A 20,130-nucleotide genomic window follows, 5' to 3' on the forward strand; every position below is an offset into this window, starting at 1 on the left:
GACCTGTCTTTCTATCTGAACCAGCTATCTCTACTCACTGGTTATCTCTGACAATTGTAAAAAGAAAATATCTTCATCATTTAAATAGGTTTTCTTTGTGTCATTGTATTTCTATGCGAAGGTGGCAGAGACAGACGTGGAGGTCCGATTCTCACCTTTCCAGTGCGGAGCAACCATGACAGAATACGACCCGAAGACCTGCGCAGGCTCATAGCATACTTGGCCACAATCCCAAGGTAAGGATAGGGGAACACATACCCATCTATGGACGTGCGTAGACACTCAAATCTAACCTCTGCTATAGCTTGCTATTGATGTTTCCCACGTGACATCGACAGTTGTTTGCAATAACTGGACATGATACAACTGACAACTGCTAGATGAAAATGTGTGTTGCAGTGGTTTCTGGAGGCTGTTACTGGGTAAAATTAATTTTAAAGAAGATGCTGCTCCAGAAACCTTTTAGTGATTTGGTTTTTAGCAGGTTGCCTGTAGTTGCCTGTAGGTGAGCAGTAGTACTTTTCACAGTTTTGCTACAGCTTAGAGAGTAGCTTTGTAGACAAGTCCATCAGTTCCATTCAGTCTACCACCATGGCAATATGCTAACAACCAATGTAGTCACAAGGGCATTTTGGGGGTATGCACTTTTCTCCCAGCCAAAAGGTAGCTGCCAGGGGGTCACTGACTGGCTTAAGTAAAGATTTTCTCATCGACTTCCATCAACCTGCACTTACAACTCGCTCAGGAAATACTCATCTTTCCTTCATGACCACTGATTGCCAGATGGTTGTGCGCTCTAGGCCTGTATGACTGGGACCTTATTCACTTGATCCTACATTGTCACCATGATTATCCCACATCCAAAATGTCAAACAAGTTAACATCAGATGGTTAGCGGTCATGTATCCACAAAGCCTGAAGACAGACAAAGTATACTCATTGCTTGGTTTGTGTTCGACTTTCCCACCTTTCTTAATTTAAAGGGAAAAAAAACTGGGCTGTTTTTATTTTGGATTCTCTGTAAAGTGTCTAAGGGTGTATTGCCAATTGTTGACCCCCCACCTCACCTCCCATTCCTGCATTTGATGTGTTGTCATGCTAGACTAGAGTCTGCTGCACACTCAAAACGTGTTGCCACAGGAAGCATTTCCAAAGTTGCTCCCTGTAGTTGTGTGCAGGCTGATCTTCAAATCTAGAAGCACCTTTGATACGTAGCTCCGGGCGTTTACCCGTTTGGAGTCAGTTGTCATTAGCTTAGAGGGAAGCTTGCACTTTTCTTCTCTGCTGCGTCTGATCTCCCCTGTGCTATGCTTACTAGTCCTTTGCAGGTTGACTGCTTTAAAGTCTTTTTCACGGTGGAGTTTGGAGATTTGTCTTGAGGCAAGAAGTGGTCCAGATCAGTTACTGAAAAAAAAGATGGAGTGCAGATTCACTGATCTTTTAGTTCATCTGTGGGATGTCAGAGGCTGAATGAGGCATTTTCAGTTCCTGCATAAATTTCAGTAGCAGCAGCAGAATCAAGTTTAACTGTTGGGTTCACAGCTTTACTTTGTTTACTCTCTATAGATCCCACATTATCATCCCACAGAATATATTCTCAGATCAAATGCCTAAAAACTCAAAAAGAGGGTGAATGAAGTCTAAATTATGCAGGCAAGGAGTTTATGTTTTATGTCAAAGTGCCTGTTATTTTACGTTTGGAGAGCAGTCTGTGTTGGATAAAAGGTTTATGTTAAAATCATTATCTGAAGGCAGACCATTTTGCCAATCTGATATCTTAATTGTTGTAATAATTTTCTCTAAAGTATTATTTGGGACTGAGAGGTAAAAAACAAGTATCTACCTCTAACTAAAGCCGGAGAAGCCGATACAGCTGGTGTGCAAAGACTTACAGGCTTCAAAACGGCTCAGCTCTTTAGAAAGAGGTAAGACTGGAGAGGATAAAAGATTAGTCAGAGGTGGCCAGTCATCCAGTCGGAAGGCCGAGGAGTGTCATAAGTAAGGAGGAGGCCAGCTTCTTTTCCTCAGCTTAATTTCTCTTCCTCCTGTCTAAATATTTCTGCTGCCTTACCCCCTTTTTTTTCTTTACCCTCCTTCCAGTCTCAGTATCTCTCTTTCTCACTCGCTCTCCTCTCTACCGGCTCTGCTCTGGGTTTTTTTTTTCTCTATCCATTTGGCTGCTGATCTGTTTTCATAGAGTGTGGTCAGAGTGAGATAGAGCAGTAGGCCCTGCGTCTATTTCTGTGTCCTAGCTACACATTCAGATTAAAGCCTTTAATACTGAGAAACAACCTTTTATGGAAGTGTACGGCAGCAGGACTCCTGGTAAGCGGCGGTGGAAACTTCAACGCTTGAATGTTTTAACTGTTTTCTTTCCTCTCCAGATGCTGTGGAGATTGGATACTTCAGTTATAGCAGTTCCTTTAGCAAAGGGCTGTGTAATGTTATGTTACGAGGCAGTGACGTCAAATTTTGTCCTTTCGTTGCCAGCAAGTTTTTTTTTCCTCTAACCTGGCTTTAATGGTTCTATGTTAGCATTATAAATGTTAAACGTACTGCATCTTTTTCTTTGTGAATTAGCCCTTTATCCTGGGATATGACCTCTTTTATTTATTTCCTTTTTTTCTGCAGTGAGGAGGTGGCCAGACATGGCTTCACAGTCATTGTGGACATGCGTGGTTCTAAGTGGGACAGCATCAAACCTCTGCTAAAGATCCTTCAGGAATCGTTCCCTTCTTGTATTCACGTTGCGCTTATCATCAAGCCAGACAACTTCTGGCAGAAGCAGAGGACCAACTTTGGCAGCTCCAAGTTTGAATTTGAGGTAGGCGATGCTCGACGCGCTTTTTAGTACAACATAAAAAGGTAATCAACCCCCTCCACCTTGTTTTTTTTTTGTAATTTTTGTTTTTTGCTTTGATTTTCTTCTCTTTTCAATAATGATTAATGCATTTTGTTTTGTTGTCTCGGCATGTCAGTGTACCGTATGCTCAGATGAGCAAATTGTTGTAAACTGTTAGTTAGTTTTGCATACCCGCTGGCCTTTTTTTACCAGCTCTAATTGGACTGTGCTTTGTGTCAGTGGCACGATTCTGTCCCGTGTGGGCATGTTGAGGTGGTATATTTAGTTCTGACCCAGTTACTATGGAAACAGGATATATAGGACATGGCAAAGAGTTTATTCCTAACTTTAGTGCATTTGGCTTTGGACAAGCAACTTGTTGTATTTTTGTTTGTTTTTTTCTTTTTGTGTATGACGTCAAACGTACTATTTTTGGGTGCACATCAAGTACTGTAGAGTTTTACTTATCATGCAGATCACAGCGATAGAAGCATTCGTATGAGAGATAACTCAGTCTTTCTTGTCACCTCACCACACCCGTTCAAACAGTGGGTGTACAGTGCTTACTGATTGCACATTATCTTTAGAGTCAAGTTTTTACAGTAGGAAATATTTTAGAAACTTAACAGTTGACTAGTCTGGAATATGGTGGTGATTATATTAGTGTAAACTGTGCTTATTTTTCCTCTTTCGCCCTTTCGTCTATTTATAATTCTTTCTTATTTTCTTGTGTGTCCCAAATCTGCCTGCCCGCATCAGACGGTGATGGTCTCCTTAGAGGGTTTAACCAAGATTGTGGACCCTTCCCAGCTGACAGCTGACTTCGAGGGCAGCCTAGAATACAACCATGATGAATGGATTGAGGTTTTGATTCTTTTCTTTTGTTTACATCTGTTCCTTCATAAGATGGTTTTTAATTTAAATCTTTTGTGCGCTTACTTAAGAAAACATCAGTCAAAGACCAGTCTTATTGCAGATCTTTTTAAAAATTAAATTCCGTATCCTCATTGGGGAAAAAAAGTTGACTTTTAACTTTCCTTTCAGGTGCGGCTCTCTTATGAGACGTTTGCCAGTGATGCAGCGCGGGCTTTATCACGCCTTGAAGAACTCCAGGAAACCTTGTCCCAGCGTGATCTCCCACGGGATCTGGAAGGGGCTCGGCGGTTAATGGAAGAACATGCTGCACTGAAGAAAAGGGCCACCAAAGCATCGGTAGAGGAGCTCGACGCACAGGGACGGAGGCTGCTCCAAAGGCTACAGTCACAGACTGCAGGGGTTGGGAGTGTTGGAGCTAGCGGAGATTCTAACGACCACCATCACGGGTTTCACGTGCATGCGGACGCGCACAATCTGGTGGCTAAAGTGACGGGTTTGTTGGATAAGCTGCACGGGATGCGCCAGAATCTGCAGCAGTTGTGGCACATGAGGAAACTGAAGCTGGACCAGTGTTTCCAACTGCGGCTGTTTGAGCAAGATGCTGAGAAGGTCAGAGAACTAATCATTCTAATCACAAATGAACTAATCGCAAAGTTAATTGTGTTGTCAGCTCTGCAGTATGCCTGATGTTAAATATGCCACTACAGCGGTTTAACATTTTGGACATGCAGTCATTCCTGACTAATCTTTTGCATGAGCATACTTACCAATTCTATTCAGGCATAAAAAAATATAACATAATCATCATCATTACCATTTAAGCCAGATAAATGAGTCTCAATATGGTTGTAAAGGTTTAATAAAGCTTTTCTTTTCCTTCTAAATGAATGGAGGACATAATACATGTCATCTTTACACTTACACTGGAAATTGCTTATATTCTTTAAATATATATTTAGATTTCTGGTTGCCTATTGAGTTTACAAGCTTTTAAATGCCCTTTGGAAATATATAATGGAGTTTTTCATATTCTAATGTGTGAGTGTGTGCTAATGGAAACTGTAGCCCTATACACTTTTCAGGGTTTTTGACAAGTACCTTTATTTAACACACATTTGTCATATTCTTACCTCAATAGAGGGTGAACAACAGCAGTCGCATCCCACACATAGTTTTTTAGTTTTCCTATCAGAGGAGCTTGGAGATGACCTTTGCCTTCTTCAGCGGTTGTGGTTAATTAGCAATCAACAAGGCCTCTCACTCCTTACCACAAGATGGGCAGCTTTTCATTTGATGTGCTTTTTGTAAAGCTAACTGTGTTTTCTCCACCTACTCTCTGTGTAGATGTTTGATTGGATAATGCACAACAAGGGGCTTTTCCTGACCAGTTACACAGAGATCGGAGGGAACCACCAGCATGCTGTGGAGTTGCAGACGCAGCACAACCACTTCGCTATGAACTGCATGGTAAGACCCCATCGTTAGCTGTCACGCACATACAAATGCACAGAAACAGGTAATGCAATCGTAAACTGCCATCATTCCTCTCATCCACACTAAATGCTTTTTTCCCCACCCTAACCCAAACCACCCTCTCCCTATATGGGGAAACTGATGTCTTCTGTCTTGCCATGCCCTTTTTCTCATATTCATCTTTTTTTGTACTCTGCTTCAACTCTGCCCCAGTTTGTCATGTCTTGTCATGGTGCTGTTCCCATAATTGACCCGCATTGCCTTTGTGCCCCTCCCACCGCTGTGTGCTGCCCTTTGCTGCTCTGCTCCACCCTCCTCCCTGCGACATCATAGCTCACTCTAGTCCTTAGAGCTCTGCTGTTGGCTAATAAATTTAGCTGAGGATATTGTATTGTGTCACTGCACCCACCACACTATGCACTCTGCCCTAACTTTGTTTTCCTTTGTCACAGTTTGACTGGTAAGCTTAGCAAGGTTTCTGTTTCATCCTTTTTGTCAATCCTTTGTAGTGCACTTTCTTTTTACATCCCTCATAACTTATAATGGTGTGTTATTCCTGCTTGTCATGTATCATCAAGCAAGTAAACCAAGCTTGTTCCAGGCTTCGTGGGATGCATTTAAATTAGTAGATTTGTTTTAGACTAAAAACAGCTTCAAAACAATCTGAGAAACAATAAGGATGCAGCCCACTACCTCTGATTTGAACAGCAAACTAGCCTGCCATTTTTCCGTGCCATTTTCTAAAAGTAATTATTTTTAGTGCAAAAGTGTAACCAATGGAGAGCAGGGCAACTGGCCTAAATCTTCTTATAGAGTCACTGGTGTTACAGATCATTTGCAACATTCAGCCCAGAGAGGGCGGTTTCAGTGACCTCCCACAGCCGGATGTTTCAACTGTACTGGCTGAGGTGAGCCAAAAAGCAACTGAGACAGCTGAGAAGACAGATAGACCTACACTGTATACTCAGGCCCATATTGACAGGGTAGACCAGGGGTAGGCAACGCCAGGCCTCGAGTGCTGGTGTCCTGCAGGTTTTAGATCTCACCCTGGGTCAACACACCTGAATCAAATGATTAGTTCATTACCAGCCTCTGGAGAACTTCAAGACATGTCGAGGAGGTAATTTAGCCATTTGAATCAGCTGTGTTGGATCAAGGACACATCTAAAACCTGCAGGACACCGGCACTCGAGGCCTGGAGTTGCCTACCCCTGGGGTAGACAAACATATACAAACATGCATACAGATGGTTTAACAGTGAAAGACCACCGCCTCCTCCACCTATTCTTCCACAGGAAGCGGTGTTTCCCCTTCCTGTTGCCTGCACAGCACAATGGAAATACACAGTGTCAGTAGGTGTGTTTATACTGCCTGTTCTCCTGTTTGTGTGTCCGCGTTCTCCAACTGTGTCAACATTGTAGCAAGAGTAAAACCAAGGTGAAACAACACAATTACTCGTTTGCCAGTTTCCAGCGACTAAACAAAAAAACAAAAAAAAAAACCCCACCAGCATGTGTTTACTGTATTGTGTCAGGCAGTCATCAGTGATGGGAGTGTCATATGTAAGTGAAGGTTTGGACCAAATGCTGATGGTGACTGTTTGTTGTTATGTGAGAGATAATGTGTCATGTTGCAAAATACAACCCCTAGGGTTATGATACTGTTACTCCCCCTATGGGAGGTACTTAAAAATTCACTTTAGGAGTCAAGGAGCTTTTTTTAAACACCTTTAATAGCTTTTTTTAAACACATTTTACACATGTGGCATTTTCTGGGTCACATGCCTTTTTTCCCAACTACTACAGGTTTTAAAACTGCATTCAGAGAGTTCAGATTGTTTGGCTTGTTTTGATAACCAACACAGTTTTGCTGAAGATTTTAACAGTTTGATGATGCGACACATTCAGATGTTTGATGTAGATGCCAAAGAAGCAAGTCAACAGTAATGATCTCAAAGAAGCAATTGTTGCTACCCATCAATTGTTTGGACATTTCCAAACTTATTCTGTAATTCTACAATGAGAAAAAATTTCACAATTGGAAAAAAAATCAAGACAGTTGAAAGTTTTGCAAGGAGTGGACATCCCAACAAATTAACCTAAAGGTCATAGAAATGCTAAGAGAAACTAAGAATCCAAGAGCTACAAGAATCCACGGGCCTCCGGTGACGGAGGGGATGGTGGGATTGTGTTGAAGCCACAGGACTTGGGTATCTTGTAATGATTAAATTTAATAAGCATTGCTAGTAGAAACTCGAAATGTTTCTAGTCATATTTGTTGAGAAGGAAACACATGATGTATATTATGCAGCAAATATAACAACTGTCCAAAAAATATTGCAATATAAGCCCGAAATCAGACTCTAGAAATGCCATGATCTGTACAAGCAGTCGTTTTGTATATTTGTTGCGGTCTCAGAGAAAGTTACGTGCACACCTCCAAGAAAATGTGCTATTGCAGCATTTACCATCCTTGCTGACTTTGCGCAGATAGAAGTAGCACTCTGTCATGATATCCTGCATTAAAGATAAATAAAGCTGTTACGTTTGAGCATAATGTTTTATACCCATAACATTCATATACACACGCACACATAGAGATACAGGAAAAGAGCTTTCTTACATCAAGTACTTCATAATTAAGTACAAAGAATGTTCTTCCAGAGAGGCAGGCAGGGTAAGCATTACTGGAAACATCATATGCTGCTGTGGAAACGTTTCTTAAATTATCTGTAAATACAGAAACAGGTTTTTTCAAAAAAGTACACTTTAAAATAAATATATATTAATATATCTAAGAAACTGTTTGCTCAAGGATTTAGACTGGACATAATTTTGTGTTTTTTGCACTCTGTTGTGATGGAGTTGTGCTGAATTTTGAAGATGTTAATGCTGCTTTTGTGTTTATTGACTACGTGCCTAGTTGATTCATCAACTCATTGTTTTTTCCGCGTAGCTTGTTGTTTTCTTCAGTCAACTTCGTCTGATGCCCAGCTAAAGTGGCACCTATTATGAAAGGAATGATACGTTTATGAGTTCATGTACAACTGAAGCTCACATACAGACGTAATTCTTTACAAAAGACAGCAATGCAAAGAAGATTTATTCCAGGCTCAAGGTCCTATGAACAGTTAAAGTAACACGACTAAGTGATAAATGAGCTAATATATTCACTGAAGATGAGGATAAAACTTTCAGACATTGTAAGTATCACTATTTTTAAATGTAATCTGTTAGATCTGGTGTAGTGGCTTAAAAATGTCCTCCATACATCCGTGCGTAGATCAGTGTATACACATGGTGATAACATTAGGATTTCACGAAAGTGAAGTTCAGACTCACAAGTGATGCTCACACAGAGGAGTACGCTGATTAACAGAATACACAGAACCACCAGACACACTGTAGCACGCCTGAAAAAACCTAATGAGAAAATAATGTGAGTAGTTTTGTGTGTTTGTATTTAATGTGTTCGTATCATCTGAATTTGAATATTTGTCTTACCTAACTGAGGAGGTTGCTTTTTTCCTTTGTTGAAATTGAACGCCGGCCATCTGATAGTCATGTACCTAAGAGAGGGGGGGCGGTTGGTGGCTGCGCTTTGGTTTCCGATGTTCGGCAGTGTTGCGTTTGTCGCAGCTCTCTGATTTTTCAGCTCGTCTCTGCTCTTACCATTGAACACAGGGCTTGGTTGCTGTTCTCTTGAGTCCCTCGTTGCGTTGTAATCTATACCGAGTGTGTCTGCAACTTCATAAGTATTGTCGTCTTCTGCCCACTGGTCAGCATCCATTGTCATGTAATCTTCATCATTTTCTGCTGCCGGCTTCGCCATTGCTCAGTGGTGTCTTTGGTTGTTAGTGACTGTGCGATGTGTTTTTCTAAAATACCTTAAAGATTTTTATCGATGCAAATGACTTGGTAGGAGGGGCCAATGTAAAAAGGTATTACTGGAAGCTCGGGCAGCTACTTTTTACATCTGGAATATAACAGCATATATTATATAAAAATGTAAAATAAAATTTTTTTTAAAAAAAGCAAAGAAGACTGAATGTTTACAAAAAAAAAAGAATCTGAATTCCAAAGGATTCTGGAGGGATTTTGATACTGTATCTTGTTCAGTGGACTAAAAAAATGGAAAACCCAGAAAAATTCCTAAAGGCAAATAGATGATTTGCCTTTAGTTTGTATACAAAGAGATGGTTCACAGAGATTAGGAGTAGTTCCTGTGAAAACTGGAAAGCTGGAGCACAGGGTGTTGGGAAAGTGAACTGTGAGATAACCCAGTTATTCAAAACTGGGTTTACATTGTTTGAGTAAAGGAATCTTACAAATGACGCTTTGGGTTTACTAGTGTTTCATGTTACAAAGCCAGTCATCTCCATACAGCTAAGTTGCTGACTGAATTAGGATCCTGTCCAAAATGACTGGTTTGTTCATTCATACTGTTCATGGTTAGCATAAATTCACACATCCTGCAAAGTTACATTTATATTAACCTATAGCTAGCTGAAGAATTGCACATTGCAGAGATATTTTTATATTGCTTGACATCCCTATATTACCCGTGAATTTTTCACTTCAGTAAATATTGCAACAAAAGCAGCGAGTCTGGTTACTGGTCATTTTAGAAACAGGAAGTATTTAAAGCTTTAAGGTTTTGGGAGTTTTTACTGTTTCTTGTGCTTCATTTACAGGATAGACACTGTCTATTTCTACAGATTGATTCATTTCTGGGACCTGTCCTCTTTTCCATTTTCCGTATTTATGTCTGTTTTCTCTCCCACAGCCACTCTCATTCCCTATGGCACCATCAGTTTTAAATTAAGAAGACTTTTTAAATTTATATTCGCCCAACTGCTCCTCCCTTCTCTCCTTCAGCCATCAGTTTTAGATTACCACCCGAAGTAGTCCAACATGTCTGCATTTCCTCTCTTCCCCTGAATTATTGTGTGATTTGGAGGTCCCCCCAAAATCCCAATAGTCCCTAATACCACATAAAACCTCAGAGACAGTTCTTCCTGTGACATTTGATGTGTAAGATTTAATACGGGATTATAGTAGTTCTAGTCCTAACCGCCATGCTTTTGTTTATGACAACTTAACTTCTGCTGTGTATTCAAAAGCTGAACTCATGTTAGCCGTGCTGTTTAGCTCACCACTGTCGCTCTCATCCTTAAACCAACATCAGATTGTATCGAGCACGTTTCAGTGTTGATTCTGCACAGTATGGATTGTTCTTCTACAGTACACGCAAATGCAAAGCTGTTTAAAATCTCTCTAAATCCTAATATAAAAACAGACAAACTCAAAGCTTCCTGAGTTGAACAAAGTAAATCCAGTGTCCACAGCTTTGATGAAAACTGCTTTAAGGGTTGTAGCTGGTGTTTGGTTCGTCTTTCCTTCCCATTGTGATTGAAACAAGCTAGCTAAGAGCCATAATAGGCTCCAGGAGCAGTAATTGAATAGAATAATAACACGCTGTTAACACAGTTGTTAATTAGCGTTTGGTGATCCATGCCTATCTACACAAAACAGCTTGGGGCCCATATATTAAAAAAGACTGAAAGATTAAGAGGCAAATGGGCTTTTTTATTATTCACATGGGGGTATGTCTCCCGTGTGTGTGTGTGTGTGTGTGTGTGTGTGTGTGTGTGTGTGTGTGTGTGTGTGTGTGTGTGTGTGTGTGTGTGTGTGTGTGTGTGTGTGTGTGGACAGAGGTGAAATATGTAATAAATAATTTTAGCCACTATTTTTTCCACATATAACTTTAATTGCTTTGAATGAACAGTGACAGTCTGGGCCATTTGAAGACTTTATATACTTTGAATGACAGACTACACTGAAGACGTTCAAATATTAACGATAAGAGCACTCTTTATATAAATGTAGTTTTTCTTTTGTATAGAACTGAAATTAATTATTTTTAATATGTTTTGGGTTTTTTTCTCTGTATCTGTTTCTCTCTGAAAAACAGAATGTGTATGTGAACATCAATCGAATCATGTCTGTTGGAAATCGGCTCCTGGAGTCCAGCCACTATGCCTCTCAGCAGATCCAGCAGATCTCAAGCCAGCTGGAGCAAGAGTGGAAGGCCTTTGCTGCAGCACTGGATGAACGCAGCACCTTGCTGGAGATGTCTGCCAGCTTCCACCAGAAAGCAGATCAGGTACTGGGATGCAAAAAATTAATTACACTTCTGATATTATAGTAATACATGTGTGCATAATAGATGCCCATTTCTTCTTTTCTATATGTGCAAAAAGACTTTTTTTGGCAGGCGTAAATGTGCTGTTGGCAGCTCTGCTTGAAAGCATCAGAATATCTGCATGTATTTATAAAGTTGTGAGTTCTTACATTCATTTAGTACATGCTGTGCAAACAATAATTGGAGCATGCAGCATATGATCTGTTATGTAATGATGTGTTTTTATCATCTAAACCGTATTACAGCTTTGTGTAATTTTCTACTCTTACTTGTACTCTTACTTATACATTTAGATTAAAAAAAACTTTCCAATTTAAAGCCCCTGAGGTTACTGTGGAACCTTGCCAATGAGAGACCATTTAAATGATCAATACTACTTTAAACTGTTTTGCTTACGGGTGCAGTAGCAGAACATTAGTTGTTGACAACTGTTGTTTGCTGAGTGGCTCTTTTTCTGTGTGGTATATATATATATATATATATATATATATATATATATATATATATATATATATATATATATATATATAATATATATGATGTGATATATAAGATCAAAATCCATCAGTTGTTCACAGTTTTGTGAATAAATACCATCACTCTGTCTTTCTTTTTCGAAGTGATGTCTTACTTTTCTCTTTTTGACTGTGTTGGTCCTCCCATAGAAATTCTCATATGCACCACCATCTAGATAGAAAAGTTCAGGGTTATTATTTGTGTGCAAAAATTACTTTCGAAGACATATTAAAACTATTGTCAAAGGAGCTTGCAAAGAAAAGCGTCTGGACTTCTTTAAGTTGCTTGAAGACGTTTCACCTCTCATCCGAGAAGCTTCTTCAGTTCTAAGGTCAAATGGTGGGGAGTCCCAGATGTAAACCTTTTCTTTGCAAGCTCCTTTGACTACGATGACCTGGATGACTGAGAACCTTCACAGACATATTAAAGCTATTGTAATCTTTAACTGACCTGCTCGTTCGGTCTTAATAGCATTTGTACGATGCTGTACTTGTGTTTCTATACAAATACCGTATATCTGTCTTTTTTCGCAGTACATGAGTAAAGTGGAGCCATGGTGTAAGGCATGTGGTGAGGGAGAGCTGCCCTCTGAACTCCAGGATCTGGAAGACACAATCCATCATCACCAGGGGCTGTATGAGCACATCACCACAGCATACTCTGAGGTCAGTAGGAACAGGCACATTTGCAGAGACAGTGCGTCCGAACCATCAGAAATAAGGTTCGGACGCACCTTCTCTGCAAATGTGCCTGACATTTCGTGACACATTTCGTGACACAAATAAGCATGCAAACACACAGAGTATACAAATATATATACAAATATCATTGTGACTCTATGGAATACAAACAATAGATGTGATAATTATGCAAATCGTGCATTCAAAATATTCACACATGCCTTCAACAACAATGGAAACTTTCTCCATCGATACATCTCTTTGGGTTTTAGTTAGTTTCGCAACTTAAAATAAAGCAAATAACACAAATTAAACAATGTTTGAAATTTAGTTTGAAATTGGTAGATTCACTGCCTCCAGCTAAGAAATCTAAAACAATATTCTGTTAAAAACATACATGACATGATGAGATTAAAAAAAACATTATTTGGGGTGTTATGTTATCTACTGGTATTTAGTAGTGGTTGGTCCACTGTGTGCTATAGTAGTCGCCTCCCATGAGATTTTAGAGCACTTCCTGCTTCAGTCTGTTGACAAGCCTTATGGAGATGCTTAGCATCTTCCCAGAGTGGTCAAACTACTTCTAAATGGTTTGCTGACCATGTTACTGGTACGCTTGACTAGCCAGCCAACTCCACAGAGGATCTATGCGATATTGTCAAGAGGAAGCCCAAAAATTTCAGAAATTCCACATTTCTGCATTAGAAATCCTGTTTTTATTCATCTTAGGAAATATTCTAATAATATGAGATCTTAGACTCTGATTTTCATGAGCCATAGCCCATCATTTTCAAAATCACATAAAATGCCTTGAAATGTTTCTATACAGCATGTAAATGAATATAGATTACGTAATAGTTTTAACTTTTTGAATTAAATTATAAAGAACATATATTATACGTATATAATATTCAAATTATTTTAGTTTTGTATTAATATTAATATTCTAAGTCTATCGCATCAGATCCACCCAGTACTAAATGTCACACTGCCCATCAACTTTCAAAGGTAAGCCAGGATGGCAAGTCTCTGTTGGACAAACTGCAGCGACCCTTGACCCCAGGAAGTGCAGATTCGTTGATGGCATCAGCTAACTACTCCAAGGCTGTGCATCATGTTTTGGATATCATCCATGAGGTGTTGCATCATCAAAGGCAACTGGAAAACATCTGGCAGCATCGCAAAGTCCGTCTGCATCAGCGCCTGCAGCTGTGTGTCTTTCAGCAGGATGTACAGCAAGTAAGAAATGTGTGCAAACATCCACAGCAAAACCTGGCTTTGCTGAGACTCTCAACGCCCACACAACGACAGTACAGTAGGAATTCCATAAAGTGCTGTCCCATCTTGCCCTTATGTCTGAATTAGTTTCCCTGTAGACTTAAATTGTCTGTACTTAACTTGGCTACTTAACTATCCAATCCAGGAATCTGTCCACTTAAGCATTTTTTACTCTGAGAGCTTGAGAGGATGTCTATGAAGAGCGATTTCCTAGGCTTGTCATTATATGTCAATTCTAGGGTTATTGAATCTTATAAATATTTGTATTTTCCAGCTCATACTGGAAATTGAATTTAAAAAATGAGGGGGTGATATTAAGAATATTATATAATAATCTCCAGTTATTTCAGTACCTTTTTTAACTTCCTCTGGGCTTTTTTTAATTTCTTTTGAGTGAGTGTCTCTATGTGTGGCTGTGGTGGGATCAAGTTCTTAGATCAAAGTTCTGAGTTGGTGTATTTCTGTCCTCTGGGCATGAACCCCTCTCTCCCCTCTTCCACCTCTCCTTCTCTCTCACTCATTCTTCCTGCACATCTATGCTTCTGTCTTCCCCATCTCTTCTTTATCACCTTTTTCTCTTGGTAGTGGTTTCCATGGTGATGCAATTTACTGTCACATAATGTGTCGAGGGCATTGTGTGCATGTTCATATGTGTTTGTCTCATCAAAATATTCTCTCAGAGATGTTGAAAATCCCTTTCACAACCCCACATAGAAACAGATGGAGTTAGGCCATCTGTTTAATAAATAATAAGGTTATTAATAAGTACAAAGACTTATATCTGTTCACAGCCACAATGGGAATGTTGACTCTTTACACTGCTTTGGATTTACACTGAAGCAAAAATCAGTCACCCAGGCTGTAATTTAAACATGACAGACTGCATATGGAGGAAAGGAGTAAAGAAAAGGGGGTGGGGAGAAGCAGAGAGATGACATCTATAGACTGCTGTAATTAATGTGGTCTAAATGCAGGCGATTGTACCCCCTACTGCTGGAATATACGTACTGCATCCTCAAATGCACTGCTTATTTTTACCTGTTTACATGTGCTTGTGTGTGTGCATGTGTTTGTGTGTGTGTTTAAAGGTGCTGGACTGGATAGAAAATCACGGTGAGGCCTTCCTTAGCAAACATACAGGTGTTGGAAAGTCTTTGCACAGAGCCAGGGCTTTACAGAAAAGGCATGAAGACTTTGAAGAGGTTGCACAGGTGAGCAAAGCAATCAATTTCTTATTTCTGCAACAACCTGAAAACAGTATTCCACTGTGTAGACTTGACAAAAAACCCCCAAAACAAAACAAAGCAAAATGTTGAGTTGGTAAGTTCAGTTTAATAAGTTGTGACAAAAATGACAAGAGAAAGTAAGTAAAGTTCTTCTTGTAAAGGTCACTTGGAAGAGATAGAATATTCTCATTTTAAATGTATTTAATCTTTCAGAACACCTACACCAATGCTGACAAGTTACTAGAGGCTGCAGAGCAGCTGGCCCAGACCGGAGAGTGCGACCCAGAGGAAATTTACCAGGCCGCCCACCAGCTTGAAGACCGCATCCAGGATTTTGTGCGACGTGTCGAGCAACGTAAAGTGCTGCTGGACATGTCCGTTGCCTTCCACACACATGTCAAAGAGGTGTGTGTCCCTCTCCCTGCTTCAACTTGTCCTGTTTGCAGCATTGATTTCACTCCTGTGTTTTGCGTATTGCTAGAATTTAATGCGACTAATACAGTAAGAGGACAGTGTGTATAAAAATGGTGCAATGATGTTTATTCTGTATTAAGAAACATATTTTAAACTGAGTTACCTGTCTTCATATTTTTGTCGCAGCTCCAGCTGAAATGCAATAAACTCCGCAGGCTAACTTTGCTCTGGCAGTTTTCACATGCAGGCTATGTTGAAAAGCCGTAGCAATTTATGTAAAGTGTGTTTGTATAAATGCATCAGATTGGTTCCAGATGTGTTCCTGCAACAATCATTATGCTGTTTGTAAAAAACAAAGAGTATAATTTTCTTTTGCCTCTTTAGTAACCATTCACACGCCATACAAGGGTAATCTGACCTCATCTGCCTTCTCCTTGACTTTGATTAAGGCAGGCGGGTCTTTAGGTTGTCTTCTTAAGCCTTTAGGGAGCTGCAAAAATGCATTTGTGCTAAGCACTCCTTGACATAACTCTTTTGTGCATCTTTGACTGTCAAAATTAACCTTCCCAGACGGAAAAGCAGTGCTCTCTGCATGTGTTAACACTACATCCTGTTTACATAGACTCATAGACAGTCAGAGCCTAGGTATTATTAATGAAGCTAGTCTTTAATGCCCATATGGACTAATCTCCTTCATCCCATCTGTCAGCTCACAATGATAGCAGTACGCTATCTTTGTGAGCGCACATGCATTTCTGAGCATGTGTGTGTGTGTTTGTGCCACTATGATTCTTTTCTCTGCATGCATATGTTTGTACAAGTGAATGTTTCCAACTCTGCTGCCCATCACTTCTTCAAGTGCTGCAGAATCCTTTGGATGCAGTCCAGTGTGATAGAGGGCAAATTTACTGTGATGACAGGGCATGAACTGCATTGTATAAGAAGCAGTTTACCTGCACCTGTTTTCCATGAAGCTGATCAGAAGGCTCAGACTAATAAAAGTAGCCATCTTTATTTAATCAGAAATTCTCAGACAAGAATTTGACAAAGAGAGAAGCATTTGTTTTGAAAAATGAGTCGCTCACTCGATTTCACTTTTCACACATTTTTAATGGTCTGTGTCAGTATGGAAACCATGTAACATAGTTAACGCAGTGAACAGCATCAAAAGTAGGCATGTTTTTGTGTTGGCAGCGTGGGTGTTAGACAAACAATGGGTGCCAGGGTCTCTCCCCTGCAGCCTGGACCGTATGCCAGGGCTTCAGTACCCTGAGCCAATTCACCCAGATGGCTAATCTGTTACAAAGATGACCATTCACAAAACACCAGCTTTGAAAAGAACTGGTTGGATTTGATTTGTTGTTGATTTCTGTCTCATATCTCATGTCTATCCATTTGGCAGCTTGTCTGTTTATTCTTAGATCTCTGGTTAGCTCACACCACTATATGCACCACCCTCAAACATGTGTCTGCAGATTATTGTGCTTTTTTTCTCTACATTTGAACTGGCTTTTTTTTCTTTGTCGATCACACTTAGCTGTGGACATGGCTGGAGGAGCTTCAGAAAGAACTGCTGGATGATGTTTACGCAGAGTCAGTCGAGGCAGTCCAGGATCTGATCAAGCGATTCGGCCAGCAGCAGCAGACCACCCTGCAGGCAACAGTCAATGTTATAAAGGAAGGAGAGGACCTCATACAACAGCTCAGGTGATCATTTATTAGTATTATTACATTTTTAAATGCCTCACTAAAGTCTGAATATTGTAATATTCAATGTACATCTGATCATTTGTCACATTTGCCATCTGGAGATGGCCTTGGGTTACACATATTTTCCAATTATTCAACGATCACGTGTTCATGAGATAAAAGGAAAACAAGAAGCGCTGATAGAAGTATACACTGGGAAAAATGGGTGAGGGTGATTTCTAAAAGAATGACTTGACAAAAATTGGGAACAAAGTCCTCTCCATTTAACCCCTGCTTACAGAGACTCTGCCATCTCAAGCAACAAGACTCCGCACAACAGCTCCATGGCCCACATCGAGAGCGTGCTGCAGCAGCTGGACGAGGCCCAGGGCCAGATGGAGGAGTTGTTCCAGGAAAGGAAGATCAAACTTGAGCTCTTCCTCCAGCTCCGCATCTTTGAAAGGGACGCAATTGACGTAAGTAGGCGGAAAATAGAGGGTTGGTGTATGATGCATATTTATTTTTAAAAGTGAGAGTGAGGAAGACAGAACAGGAAACACCAGAATAGTAGAACTCGTGATCTTTAGATGTAAAAGCGAAGACAGAATGTTTCAAATATCCAAACTGCAGGAAGGTGTTTTCAATGAAAAGGGAGAAATTAAGGTGTACAGCAGGGACCAAAACGACTAAAAGTTTGGACATGAAAAACAAAGTGCTACACATGTGATACGCTAAGAAAGAAATAACAGAATGTATCATATCAGCCAATTTGTTTTTTCTTACTGGCTGTTGAAAAGATCAATTACATGTGACAGCGGGTTTACTGGCAAACCAAAATGACTGTGACTGTGAGCTGATGGACCATTACAGCGTGAAAGGAAGATTCAGTCCTGGAGTGAGGATTCCAGCTGGTTTAAATCTCGGCTAAATTCACAGTCATACTCACACGTGCACTACATTAAAAAAGTGTTTAGTTCCACTCGATGAATCTCATCCACTGACTCGCTCCAGTTATGTCTCCCCCTCCCCGGTCTGCAGTTTGCTAATTCCTTAGCATCTTGCTGTGAGAGTGAACGCTGTACTCAGCTGGTGCTCAGAAATGAGGGCTGCTCTTAAAAAAAAAACAGAAAGAAAGAGAGAAAGAAAGCATTGCCTTTATTTTTATCATGACTATCAAATTAGATTTGTTGAGCCATACTGTGCTGACAGAAGAATTACACTCAGGCACTTTAGAAGCAAACGCACTGAAAAGAGATGCAGGCTTGTATTAATAAGAATCATGTAAGTAAGAAGAAGAGATGGAAAGTGGAAAGCCATTATTGAGGACATAATGAATATATTAATCTGGGAAAATGGTTTTCAATTATAAACTCATCACTTGTGGTTTCTGTGGGTGGTAAGTTTAGTGTTTTTGGTCCAGAATAAAAATAGCTTAAACAGCTACTCCATAGAGCACCAGCACTCATGGTAAATGGATGACTTTAACTTGGTTTGGTGATCCTGCGATAATGATGATGATGATGGTAAGTGGAAAGCCCACAGAATGAGTCTCCTGATTATCTCTTGGCTTTACTTTACACTCATCAGCCACTTTGTTAGGTACAACCTACTAGTACTGGATTAGACTTACTTTTGCTACCTTAATTCTTTGTGGCATTGATTCAACAAAGGTATTAGAAACATTTATCTGTGTGGGCGTGGGTGTGGTCTCTGGCCAGCTGCAGAGGAGGGGTGACGCAGTGAGCTCCCGGGGCGGCGCAGGGGCGGGGTGAACAGGTGTGCTGGGATCTGACAGTGATTGTGTCTCTTTATATGTTGGCAGTGACAGTCGGAGGGGGAGCGGGAGTGTCTGTGTCCCAGTCAATAAAACCACAGTATCAAATAAAAGTTCTGCTGTCAACATATTCGCTCCAGCATATGTTTCTTGGGCCCAACGTTACAATCAGAGATTTTGCTGCACATTGACATGATAGCATCACACAGTTGTTGCAGATTTGTTGGCTGTGCATCCATGATGTGAATCTCTCTTTTCACCACATGCCAAAGTTGCTCTGGGATCTATGGCTGTCTATGCCATTTGAATACAGTCAGCTCATTGTCTTGTTCAAGAAACCAGTTTGAGATAATTTCAGCTTTGTGAAGGGATGAATATGGTCAGCAACAAAACTCAGGCAGACTGCAGTGTTTAAATGCTCAGTTGATACTAAGGGCCCCAAAGTGTGGCATGAAAATATCGGTCATGCTATTAAACAGCCACCATTGGCCCTAACCGTTAATACAATACAAGATAGGACTGTGTTTTTATGCTATTTACAGAAAATTGTGGCCCTACCGTGTGAATGTCACAGCGGAAATCGATACTCATGAGACCAGAAAACGTTTATCAAATTTTCTATCCTCTAAATTTAGTGAGCTCGTGTGAACTGCAGCCTCAGTTTCCCGTTCTTAGCTGGCATGAGCAGAATCTGTGGTGGTCGTCTGCTGCTGTAGCTCATCTGCTTCGAGGTTTGCCACACTGCATGTCCAGAAATGCTGATCTACACAGCTTGGTTGTAACAAGTGGTTATTTGAGTTACTGTTGTCTTCCTATCAGCTTGAAACTATCTGGTCATTCGCTCTAATCAATAACGCACCCAGAGAACTCACACTCACTGATTTTCCCTTATTCAGACCATTCTCTTTAAACTCTAGAGACGTCAGTGTGGGAAAATTTTCCTCCACTCTGATGTTTAGCTTGAGCTTGAACACGATGTCTCAAGACCATGTTGACATGTGTAAATGTCGCTGCCTGTGATTGGCTAATTGGATATTTTCATTCACGAGCAGTCAAACAGGTGAACCCCACAAAGTGTCTGGTGAGCGCGTTAATGACGATATGATTATGTAATTATCTAATAATAAGCATCTTTTGTCATCTTTTAGCATAATAAAG

At 40.3% G+C, this 20,130-nt stretch overlaps 2 protein-coding genes across 5 annotated transcripts in view; one reads left to right on the forward strand and one right to left on the reverse strand.

Moving 5' to 3' along the window:
• Window positions 1-20,130, forward strand: part of triob (trio Rho guanine nucleotide exchange factor b) — a 108,871-nt gene that overhangs the window by 44,531 nt on the left and 44,210 nt on the right. For 3 of the 4 annotated variants that reach the window (XM_087848026.1, XM_087848028.1, XM_087848027.1), the window contains 12 exons: window positions 122-236; window positions 2,632-2,824; window positions 3,602-3,706; window positions 3,887-4,327; window positions 5,063-5,185; window positions 11,165-11,356; window positions 12,445-12,576; window positions 13,600-13,830; window positions 14,958-15,080; window positions 15,309-15,500; window positions 17,047-17,216; window positions 17,500-17,674. In XM_087848026.1, coding sequence (XP_087704152.1) covers window positions 122-236; window positions 2,632-2,824; window positions 3,602-3,706; window positions 3,887-4,327; window positions 5,063-5,185; window positions 11,165-11,356; window positions 12,445-12,576; window positions 13,600-13,830; window positions 14,958-15,080; window positions 15,309-15,500; window positions 17,047-17,216; window positions 17,500-17,674 — 2,192 coding nt within the window. Of the gene's footprint in view, window positions 1-121; window positions 237-2,213; window positions 2,326-2,631; window positions 2,825-3,601; window positions 3,707-3,886; window positions 4,328-5,062; window positions 5,186-11,164; window positions 11,357-12,444; window positions 12,577-13,599; window positions 13,831-14,957; window positions 15,081-15,308; window positions 15,501-17,046; window positions 17,217-17,499; window positions 17,675-20,130 lie in introns of those variants that run through there. The other variant, XM_087848029.1, reaches the window with a different exon arrangement.
• LOC148100455 (uncharacterized) lies at window positions 7,009-9,030 on the reverse strand. The gene is made up of 5 exons (XM_087847692.1): window positions 8,695-9,030; window positions 8,533-8,613; window positions 8,110-8,196; window positions 7,814-7,920; window positions 7,009-7,707 (listed from the first exon to the last, which is right to left on the reverse strand). The coding sequence occupies exons 1-5, from the start codon at window positions 9,020-9,022 to the stop codon at window positions 7,606-7,608; spliced, it is 705 nt and encodes a 234-aa protein (XP_087703818.1). The 5' UTR covers window positions 9,023-9,030; the 3' UTR covers window positions 7,009-7,605.

This window comes from Neolamprologus brichardi, chromosome 11, assembly GCF_056152115.1.
Source record: "Neolamprologus brichardi isolate AB-2024 chromosome 11, ASM5615211v1, whole genome shotgun sequence".
NCBI classification, from domain to species: Eukaryota; Metazoa; Chordata; class Actinopteri; order Cichliformes; family Cichlidae; genus Neolamprologus; species Neolamprologus brichardi.